This window comes from Palaemon carinicauda, chromosome 11 (genome assembly GCF_036898095.1).
Source record: "Palaemon carinicauda isolate YSFRI2023 chromosome 11, ASM3689809v2, whole genome shotgun sequence".
NCBI lineage: Eukaryota > Metazoa > Arthropoda > Malacostraca > Decapoda > Palaemonidae > Palaemon > Palaemon carinicauda.
In genome coordinates, this window is record NC_090735.1 from 136,641,044 (window position 1) to 136,653,543 (window position 12,500).

At 32.3% G+C, this 12,500-nt stretch overlaps 1 protein-coding gene across 1 annotated transcript in view; it reads left to right on the forward strand.

Moving 5' to 3' along the window:
• Positions 1-12,500, forward strand: part of LOC137650226 (uncharacterized) — a 107,194-nt gene that overhangs the window by 92,718 nt on the left and 1,976 nt on the right. The window contains 3 exon segments of the mRNA XM_068383477.1: positions 5,398-5,559; positions 8,081-8,244; positions 11,485-11,666. Coding sequence (XP_068239578.1) covers positions 5,398-5,559; positions 8,081-8,244; positions 11,485-11,666 — 508 coding nt within the window.

Sequence of the window (12,500 nt, forward strand, 5' to 3'; positions counted from 1 at the left end):
ACCCCTTGCATTAGAAGTTCTTTGACCTCTTTTTACCTCCCACACCCCTTGCATTAGAAGTTCTTTGACCTCTTTTTAGCTCCCACACCCCTTGCATTAGAAGTTCTTTGACCTCTTTTTAGCTCCCCCACCCCTTGCATTAGAAGTTCTTTGACCTCTTTTTAGCTCCCACACCCCTTGCATTAGAAGTTCTTTGACCTCTTTTTACCTCCCACACCCCTTGCATTAGAAGTTCTTTGACCTCTTTTTACCTCCCACACCCCTTGCATTAGAAGTTCTTTGACCTCTTTTTAGCTCCCCCACCCCTTGTATTAGAAGTTCTTTGACCTCTTTTTAGCTCCCACACCCTTTGCATTAGAAGTTTTTTTACCTCTTTTTAGCTCCCCCACCCCTTGCATTAGAAGTTCTTTGACCTCTTTTTAGCTCCCACACCCCTTGCATTAGAAGTTCTTTGACCTCTTTTTAGCTTCCCCACCCCTTGCATTAGAAGTTCTTTGATCTCTTTTTAGCTCCCACACCCCTTGCATTAGAAGTTCTTTGACCTCTTTTTAGCTCCCACACCCCTTGCATTAGAAGTTCTTTGACTTCTTTTTAGCTCCCACACCCCTTGCATTAGAAGTTCTTTGACCTCTTTTTAGCTCCCCCACTCCTTGCATTAGAAGTTCTTTGACCTCTTTTTAGCTCCCCCACCCCTTGCATTAGAAGTTCTTTGACCTCTTTTTAGCTCCCCCACCCCTTGCATTAGAAGTTCTTTGACCTCTTTTTAGCTCCCACGCCCCTTTGCATTAAAAGTTCTTTGACCTCTCTTTATAGCTCCCACACCTCTAACATTAGAAGTTCTTTGTCCTCTCTCTTTAACTCCCACACTCCTAGCATTAGAAGTTCTTTGACATATATTTCTAGGTTCCATACTTTTAGCATTAGAGGGTCTTCGATCTATATTTTGAGGTGCCTTACTTCTAGCATTAGAGGCTCTCTATTTTTAGGTGTTACCTCTGGCATTAGAGGCTCCTCTTCGCTGTTCTCTCCTGTCTTCTAGTTTTCAAGATCTTCTTTCATTAGATTATCTGTTTCTTTCGAGATTTCATTGTCTTTTCCTTAGTTCGTCAGTGTCCTTCTAGATTTCAAAAGAGATTTCAGTGCCGCGAGCCCTCACTTCGTCAGATTCCTCAGGGAAATCGAAGGCATTTATTCTTTACCTATCTGGGCAATGAGTAAAGAGATGAATACTATCGATTTCTCCGCATACACTATCATGCCAAAGTAAATGACGAGCAACATAATATTTACCAATGTCGTCTGGATTTGTCCTTACTTCAATGGCGAATTTTGGGACAATCCTGTTGAAGAACTACACGTCACTCACCGTTCATTTGAACCATTCTGCCTCCATCCTCATTCCCTGCAATCCGTTTTTGCACCGATACAAAGCTTCGTACTTTTTCCAAGTCTCCTTTAATAAGACTTCGTCGCACAAGCCCAAGCAAAGGATCCTTCAAGGCGCATTACATTATGATCTTCAAAGCTCAGCTGCCAACGGAAGATCCGTGTCTTTCTATAGGTCGGCGGATTTAAAACGAACGATCGGCAACTTCGGCAGCAAATAAAGCCATCTGTAGTTGATGGTGTTCCGAAGACGTAACACATAATTCTTACCGGCAGCTTCCTATTCCGCCAGAATGAGATCTCTGAGTTAAGTGAAATCGTTCTCCCAGTCATCACCTCATTTCCTCTTACTCCTATTGACGCGCAATTCCTTGGTTAGATTTCGCCAGCTACATACAGATCATGTGAGGTGTTGCAGGCTACTTTTGAAAAAATGAAGATCAGGTCTTCAGAAGTCATCTGAAGCTCGGGGAGGAGTTGTTCAGGACTGTTCCTGGAAATTTCAGTTCTTGAGTCATTCAGAAATCCATGTTAAGTATACGACTATATCCTTTGAAGACTTTTGGAAATTCGGGAAAGTTTTCTTCCGAAACCGTTCTGAGATTCCGTTCTGGAGGCATTCAGAATTTCATGCTAAGTCTATGGCTATTTTTTCTGAAGCCATTTGGAAATCAGGGAAAGTTTTCTTCCAATACCGTTCTGAGATTCCGTTCTGGAGGCATTCAGAAATCCATGCTAAGTCTACGGCTATTTCTTCTGAAGCCATTTGGAAACCGAGATTTTCTTCCGAATTCTTTCAGGACTCGCGAAAAATTCCATTCTTGTTTTATAACAACAATAACAACAACAACAACAACAACAACAATAATAATAATAATAATAATAATAATAATAATAATAATAAACTACGTGATTTGATGTATGGATTTGAGTTGAAAAGTTTTGAAGACGCTAAACGCTCAACTTTGCTGTTTGAAGGAAACTTTAAGATACCCGGACGAAGGGCTAAGGGTAATTGAGGTTTAAAGCAAACCGAATTGAAATAGTTGATTTCAGCTAAATTATTTCAGGTTTGGGATTTAGAACAATCTATTTCTGGTACGAATCGATATATATATATATATATATATATATATATATATATATATATATATATATATATATATATATATATATATATCTACATATATATAGTTTATATATGTGTATATACATGCATGTATATTAGCTTTTGCAGTATATGAATATTCTGTGTATATATGTATATTTATACGATGTATATATACATATATATACAGTCATATATATACATACATATACATATTATACAGACATATATATGTATACATATACATATATATAATATATACATACATATACATATATACTGTATATAATATATATATACATATATATATATACATATACATAATATATATATATATATATATATATATATATATATATATATATACATATGTGTGTGTATATATATATAAACTATATTTATATATTATATGAATACAGTATATTTGCATGTACTGTACACACACACACACACACACACACACACACACATATATATATATATATATATATATATATATATATATATATATATATATATATATATATATGTATATATGCATATATATACAGTAGATATATATATATATATATATATATATATATATATATATATATATATACATACATACATATATACTGTTTTTACGTACATACATCCCTAAATACAGCAGTCTTCGTATTTTCCCAACTGTTTATACATGCAAAAGCAAATGTAAAATGCATATCACCAAGTTATGGCTTAACCTTGATATTTCATTGAGATTCCAGGTGTGGACAAGATATCTGTCCCCAAGCCACTGTACATTTTGTTCTTCAAAACGGAATAACATCTTGAAATCACGACCAAGTGTGGGTAAACGGGGCATGTATTGTTTAACATGCCTCACATCCACAAAATCTGCCATCGTGCTGAGAATCGGACAGAACAACCATTCTCTTCGAACTGCAGTCTGCTACTGACCAGACTCGGCTTTTTCGAAGCATATGCTCTTTATATGAAGTAAAGGGTCTTCTTTATGTATAACCATTTACTTTGATGTGGTTATAAGGATATGCTTTTGCTCTAAAAGTAGAAGCTTTTGCTTGAAATGTTTATGAATACAAGTAGAAGGATTTCCTTCATATTTTGCAAGTATAAGCATATCCTTTTCTTTATGAATACCGCCCATTATTTAAACGTCATTTTTGACGGATCGGATAAACTAGTACAGGATAATAGTACAGAGTAAAGCGTTGTTATTTGCTTCAAAAAAGATTTGGAACAAATGAAGTTTTATATAAATTCCCTGATTCTAAACTCACCCAAGTCATTTTTTATTACTATTATCAGCAGTTGTAGGGTATGAGAAAACGCTGGTAAGTATTTTCATTATTATTAGATTTTGCCTGCAAGGCTAATACAATACATACATATACCAAGGCACTTCCCCCAATTTTGTTGGGGGCGGCTGACATCAAAACAAATGAGAAAAAATGGGACCTTTCCTCTCTACGTTTCTCCCAGCCTGACAAGGGACTCGACCGAGTTCGGCTGGTACTGCTAGGGTGCCACAGCCCACCCTCCCCCGTTATCCACCAAAGATGAAGCTTCATAATACAATATTATTATTTAAAAAACATAAGAAAATTTAAATTACTAACATGGTTGATGAAATAATCATAAAAAGTTCTCAACCGTGAAATCCAATCTATCCAGGTAATACCATTTACTTCTACCCATTTATTAATATATTTATTGATTTGTATATCCATAAATTAATATATTAATCAATTTATCCAGCTGTTATCATTTACTTCCACCCATTTATTAATATATTTATTGATTTGCATATCCATAAACTAATATATTAATCAATTTATCCAGCTGTTATCATTTACTTCCACCCATTTATTAATATATTCATTGATTTTTATTTATCCATAAACTAATATATTAATCAATATATTATATATACTATATATATACATATATATATGTATATATATATATATATATATATATATATATATCTATATATACATATATATGTATATATATACATATATATATTAATCAATTTATCCAGCTATTATCATTTACTTCCACCCATTTATTAATATATTCATTGATTTGCATATCCATAAACTAATATATTAATCAATTTATCCAGCTGTTATCATTTACTTCCACCCATTTATTAATATATTCATTGATTTGTATTTATCCATAAACTAATATATTAATCAATTTATCCAGCTATTATCATTTACTTCCACCCATTTATTAATATATTCATTGATTTGTATTTATCCATAAACTAATATATTAATCAATTTATCCAGCTATTATCATTTACTTCCACCCATTTATTAATATATTCATTGATTTTTATTTATCCATAAACTAATATATTAATCAATATATTATATATACTATATATACATATATATGTATATATATATATATATATGTATATATATATCTATATATATACATATATATGTATATATATACATATATATATATTAATCAATTTATCCAGCTATTATCATTTACTTCCACCCATTTATTAATATATTCATTGATTTTTATTTATCCATAAACTAATATATTAATCAATATATTATATATACTGTATATGTATGTATATATATATATATATATATATATATATATATGTGTGTGTATATATATATATATATATATATATATATATATATACATATATATATATGTTAATAAATTTATCCAGTTATTATCATTTACTTCCACCCATTTATTAATACATTCATTGATTTTTTACACATATACTAATATATTAATCAATTTATCCAACTTTTATCATTTACATCCACACATTTATTGATATATTCACTGATTTATTTATCCATAAACTAATATATTAATCAATTTATTTAAACATTTATTTACTTTATTCCAAGGTGTCGAGTGTCCCTCCTTTGAAGTGATCCGAACCTACAAATATGGCATCCAAAAACGTCGGTATTACAGCGGCCTCTTCGCCTCCACCTCCCCTAAGGAATGCCAGTTCACCACGATGAGCGTCTGGAAAGGGTTTATGCCCCTCCATCTCTATAAACACGGTAACACCCTGTTGCTCTAAGGGCTTTCCAGCATTGTTTGACAGCTAAATGTAGTATAATTTTAAAAGAAGTTTCTTTCAGATTTTAAAGTTATTCGACATAAGCTCGGTTACAAAATAAGTATAATCTCTAAGCCATCCGTGGAGTATTACCGCTAGAGAGTTATTGGATCCTTTCACTGGCCAGACAGTACTACGTTGGATCCTTCTCTCTAGTTACGGTTCACTTTCCCTTTGCCTACGCATACACCGAATAGTCTGGCCTATTCTTATCAGATTCTCCTGTCCTCATACACCTGACAACACTGAGATTACCAAACAATTCTTCTTAACCCAAGGGGTTAACTGCTGCACTGTGATTGTCCAGTGGCTACTCTCCTCATGGTAAGGGTAGAAGAGCCTCTTTAGCCATGGTAAGCAGCTCTTCTAGGAGAAGGACACTCCAAAACCAAACCGTTGTTCTCTAGTCTTGGGTAGTGCCATACCCTCTGTACCATGGTCTTCCACTGTCTTTGGTTAGAGTTCTCTTACTTGAGGGTACACTCGAGCACACTATTCTATCTTATTTCTCTTCCTCTTGTTTTGTTAAAGATTTCGTAGTTTATGTAGAAGATATCTATTTTAATGTTGTTACTGTTCTTAAAATATTTTATTTTTCCTTGCCTCCTTTCCTCACTAGGCTATTTTCCCTGGTGGAGACACTGGCCTTATAGCATTCTGCTTTTCAAAATATGGTTTTAGCTTAGCAATTAATAATAATAATAATAATAATAATAATAATAATAATAATAATAATAATAATAATAATAATTGACTCGGTTACAAAATAAGAATAACGTCTAATGATAGCGTAGCCTTTAAATGATTTTTTTTTCTTTTTTGTTTTCTTGAAGGGAATAACTAGGGGTGTCATTTCAGATGTTGCTTGTGTGGGGGAGAGACAAAGATAGTCTGGCGGGCCTATTCAGCTTGAGGGTTGGGGAGCTCGAACCCCCCCCCCTCCTATTTTTTTTTTTTTTTTTTTTTTGGTTACTTTATGCACTCTTTTAAACCTCATGAGCAAGGCATTTCAACAAAAATTATATGCTGACACTACCTTTTATTTACCTCTTCAATACTGGTAGCTAAATATAGAGACAGACTACACAGACAAGGATAAAGAAACATAATATTTTTCTATTTATTTATACATTTGAATTAAGATATACTTTATGATTCAAGCTAGTGCCATTGGCTGGTAATGCCTGTTATTAATGAAAATATTGAAATAATTATATACATCATTACTGAAAGGGTGTTTTTATTAAGATTAAGAAGTGAAATAAATAATGTTGATTATTAGAATAGTACCATAATGAATAATATAAGATAATAGGTTGATTTAATACTTTTCTCTTTAGAAAATTGGCATTTTACCTGTCATAATCTTAATTTTCATAATTTTGCTTCACCACAATCTCTCCATCCTATAATTATCCTTCTTTTAATTTCGGTCTCATGTCCCATGAAACACTTACTGTCTGTCTTAATCATGCATATTCGTTAACAATCTCCATAGGTTTGTCCATAACCATTATTTGTTGTCTCTGCGTTTAAACGTTATCTCGGTTTTACTCATATTCATTTTCAGCCTTATATTTTATGTTGTTCTTTTCAAATCTTTTATCATCTCTTTCAATTCCTCCCATGATTCAGTAGATAGAGATATGTTATCTGCACATCTATAATTATCCTTCTTTTAATTTCGGTCTCATGTCCCATGAAGCACTTACTGTCTGTCCTAAGCATGTATATTCATTAAAAATCTCCATAGGTTTGTCCATAACCATTATTTGTTGTCTCTGCATTTAAACGTTATCTTAGTTTTACTCATTTTCATTTTCGGTCCTATTTTTCTGTTTTTCTTTTCAAATCTTTCATCATCTCTTCCAATTCCTCCCATGATTCCCTAAATCTATAATTATCTTTCTTTTAATTTCGGTCTAAAGTCCTATGAAACACTTACTGTCTGTCCTAATCATGCATATTCGTTAGATAGGTTTGCCCATAACCAATATTTGTTGTCTCTGCATTTTCATTGAACGTTATCTCAGTTTTACTCATATTCATTTTCAGTCCTATATTTCTGTTTTTTCTTTAAAAATCGTATATCATCTCTTTCAATTCCTCCCATGATTCACTAAATAGAGATATGTCATCTGCACATCTATAATTATCCTTCTTTTAATTTCAGTCTCATGTCCCATGAAGCACTTACTGTCTGTCCTAATGCATATTCGTTAACAATCTCCATAGGTTTGCCCTTAACAAATATTTGTTGTCTCTGCATTTTCATTGAACGTTATCTCAGATTTACTCATATTCATTTTCGGTCCTATATTTCATGCTATCCTTTTCAAATCTTTCATCATCTCTTTCAATTCCTCTTATGATTCACTAAATACAGCTATGTCATCTGCAAATCTTAAGTTGTTAATGTTAATTCCTACATTATCCCAATCTAAATCCTTAAAAACTTCTAGGAATCAACTCCCACATGGAAGTGATCGAAGCGACGCGCCCCATCGCCCTCGTCAACATCCGGGACTCGAGCGATCCCAACACGGAGTGCCCTCAGAACATGACCATGTCCCTTTACCTTCCGAAGAGGCTCCATTCCAACCCTCCCATCACAGGATATGCTGCCGTAAGTAAAAACTAGATCCTGGAAAGTGGATTTTATGGAAAAGGTTATCAACGAATTCAGGGTTAAGTTGAAAAATTAACCTTGCTTCAGTTTTAAAACAGATATTGTGAAACTCGGTATATTCTTTTTTTATGTGAATTGAAACTTAGGGGGTAATCAAATTAACCTATAATGAATTCAGGATTAAGTTTCAAAATTAACCTTGCTGTTTACGCTTTAGTTTTAAAACAGATATTGTGAAACTCAGTATATTTTTTTATGTGAATTGAAACTTAGGGAGTAATCAAATTAACCTATAATGAATTCAGGATTAAGTTGAAAAATTAACCTTGCAGTTTACGCTTTAGTTTTAAATCAGTTATTGTGAAACTCGGTATATTTTTTATGTGAATTGAAACTTAGGGAGTAATCAAATTAAACTCTCAAAGTATTCAGGATTAAGTTGAAAAAATTAACCTTGCGGTTTACGCTTCAATTTTAAATCAGTTATTGTGAAACTCGGTATATTTTTTATGTGAATTGAAACTTAGGGAGTAATCAAATTAAACTATCAAAGAATTCTGGATTAAGTTGAAAAAATTAACCTTGCGGTTTACGCTTCAATTTTAAATCAGTTATTGTGAAACTCGGTATATTTTTTATGTGAATTGAAACTTAGGGAGTAATCAAATTAAACTCTCAAAGTATTCTGGATTAAGTTGAAAAAATTAACCTTGCGGTTTTCGCTTCAATTTTAAATCAGTTATTGTGAAACTCGGTATATTTTTTATGTGAATTGAAACTTAGGGAGTAATCAAATTAAACTCTCAAAGTATTCTGGATTAAGTTGAAAAAATTAACCTTGCGGTTTTCGCTTCAATTTTAAATCAGTTATTGTGAAACTCGGTATATTTTTTATGTGAATTGAAACTTAGGGAGTAATCAAATTAAACTATCAAAGAATTCTGGATTAAGTTGAAAAAATTAACCTTGCGGGTTGCTCTTCAATTTTAAATCAGTTATTGTGAAACTCGGTATATTTTTTATGTGAAAAGGGAGTAATCAAATTAAACTCTCAAAGTATTCTGGATTAAGTTGAAAAAATTAACCTTGCGGGTTGCTCTTCAATTTTAAATCAGTTATTGTGAAACTCGGTATATTTTTTATGTGAAAAGGGAGTAATCAAATTAAACTCTCAAAGTATTCTGGATTAAGTTGAAAAAATTAACCTTGCGGGTTGCTCTTCAATTTTAAATCAGTTATTGTGAAACTCGGTATATTTTTTATGTGAAAAGGGAGTAATCAAATTAAACTCTCAAAGTATTCAGGATTAAGTTGAAAAAATTAGCCTTGCGGTTTTCGCTTCAATTTTAAATCAGTTATTGTGAAACTCGGTATATTTTTTATGTGAATTGAAACTTAGTGGGCTTAATCAAATTAAACTTTTATATAGGTTTACGTCGATTTTTCAATAAACTACATCCTTGAGTTCCTTATAACATTTTTATCAAGCTGTCTATAAAATATTAATGGTGAAATGTCGAAAGTTTATGAAATGCAACCACAATCTATCTTGATATAGCAAAGTAACGGATGATAAATTCTAAATCAAACTGAAGATGTAATTGATAAAAAAACTTTTTATCTTTGAGTCTGAACATTTTATGGTATGCAAACGAAAAGCAGAAATTCAAAGAATATACTCTATTTTTAACATTTGTCAATGCTCAGCCTTCTAATTTTTACCATTCTTCAATGCTCCATCTCCTAATTTTTAACATTCTTCAATGCTCCATCTCCTAATTTTTAACATTCTTCAATGCTCCATCTCCTAATTTTTAACATTCTTCAATGCTCCATCTCCTAATTTTTAACATTCTTCAATGCTCAGACTCCTAATTTTTACTATTCTTTAATGCTCTATCTCCTAATTTTTAACATTGTTTCATGCTCAGCCTCCTAATTTTTATCATTCATCAATGCTCCATCTCCTCCAAATTTTTTACATTTTTCAATGCTCAGCCTCCTTATCTATACCATTCTTCAGTGCCCTACCTCCTAACTTTTAACATTCTTCAATGCTCAGCCTCCTAATTTTTACCATTCTTTAATGTTCTATTACCTAATTTATACCATTCTTCAATGCTCAGCCTCCTTATTTATACCATTTTTCAATGCTCTATCTCTCTCCTAATTTCTAACATTCTTCAGTGCTCAGCCTCCTAATTTTTACGATTCTTCAATGCTCTATCTCCTAATTTTTAACATTCTCCTTATTCTTACCATTTTCAGTGCTCTATCGCCTAATTTTTACCATCCTTCAATGCTCAATCTCCTAATTTTTAACATTCTTCAATGCTCAATCTCCAAATTTTTACCATTCTTCAATGCTCAATCTCCAAATTTTTACCATTCTTCAATGCTTCATCTCCTATTTTTTACCATTCTTCAATGCCCTACCTCCTAATTTTTACCATTCTTCAATGCTCAATCTCCAAATTTTTACCATTCTTCAATGCTCAATCTCCAAATTTTTACCATTCTTCAATGCTCAATCTCCAAATTTTTACCATTCTTCAATGCTTCATCTCCTATTTTTTACCATTCTTCAATGCCCTACCTCCTAATTTTTACCATTCTTCAATGCTCAATCTCCAAATTTTTACCATTCTTCAATGCTCAATCTCCAAATTTTTACCATTCTTCAATGCTCAATCTCCAAATTTTTACCATTCTTCAATGCCCTACCTCCTAATTTTTACCATTCTTCAATGCTCAATCTCCAAATTTTTACCATACTTCAAAGCTCAATCTCCAAATTTTTACCATTCTTCAATGCCCTACCTCCTAATTTTTACCATTCTTCAATGCTCAATCTCCAAATTTTTACCATTCTTCAATGCTCAATCTCCAAATTTTTACCATTCTTCAATGCTCAATCTCCAAATTTTTACCATTCTTCAATGCTTCATCTCCTATTTTTTACCATTCTTCAATGCTCAATCTCCAAATTTTTTACCATTCTTCAATGCTCAATCTCCAAATTTTTACCATTCTTCAATGCTTCATCTCCTAATTTTTACCATTCTTCAATGCTCAATCTCCAAATTTTTACCATTCTTCAATGCTCAATCTCCAAATTTTTACCATTCTTCAATGCTCAATCTCCAAATTTTTACCACTCTTCAATGCTAAATCTCCTCTTAATTATTTATAACCAAATCCACCATTTTTTCGTAATAAACTTACCCCCTCTTACAGCCCGAAGTCCACATCACTTCGTTAAATGACGTCATTGTATACGTCTACACAGTCGGGGGTTACCTACTGGACCCGCAGCGAGTCCGCAAGGAATTGGCAGACATGAAATATAGACTCACTGAATTTGGTGCCTGCTATAAAGACGACGAATATTACGTCGTCATATACGACTTCATCGTCAGGTAAATATGAGGAGTGGGGATTTTTTTTTTTTTGGGGGGGGGGAGGTTGTTCATACATTTTTGGTTATGCAACTAATGTTGTTAGTGTTCTTAAAATATTTTTTTATTTTAGTTGTTCATTATTTATCTTGTAGTTCATTTATTTCCTTGTTTCCTGTCCTCACTGGGCTATTTTTCACTGTTGGAGCCCTTAGGCTTATAGCATCCTGCTTTTCCAACTGAGGTTGTAGCTTAGCTAATAATAATAATAATAATAATAATAATAATAATAAGAAGAAGAAGAAGAAGAAGAAGAAGAAGAAGAAGAAGAAGAAGAAGAAGAAGGAGGAGGAGGAGGAGGAGGAGGAGGAGGAGGAGGAGGAGGAGGATAATAATAATAATAATAATAATAATAATAATAATACTGAATCGGTGCAGAGATTGTTTGTTAAAGCTTTAGAAACAAACTTTTTATCGCCAGTTTATTCTGTTTCAGTCTGGTTAATCGTTTTAAAGTACATTTCAATTTTTTTATTGTAGATAGCCATAGTTTTTTGAGATGCCAGTATACATAATTCAGCCAAACATAGTAAGAACCTTTTTCTTTGCCTCAGATTTATAGAAAATGTCAGGTCACTTTAAGAAGCTTCAATATTCATAAACAAATTATTATTCCAGGTGCTTGAGAATGAATCCACTCTAGGCCTATATTAGTTATTGTCCATCTAGGCATGTTCTTGGTATATTACTTACTCTTATCTAAATATAGATATTATTATTATTATTATTATTATTATTATTATTGGAAGCTAAGCTACAACCCTAGTTGGAAAAGCAAAATGCTAAAGCCCAAAG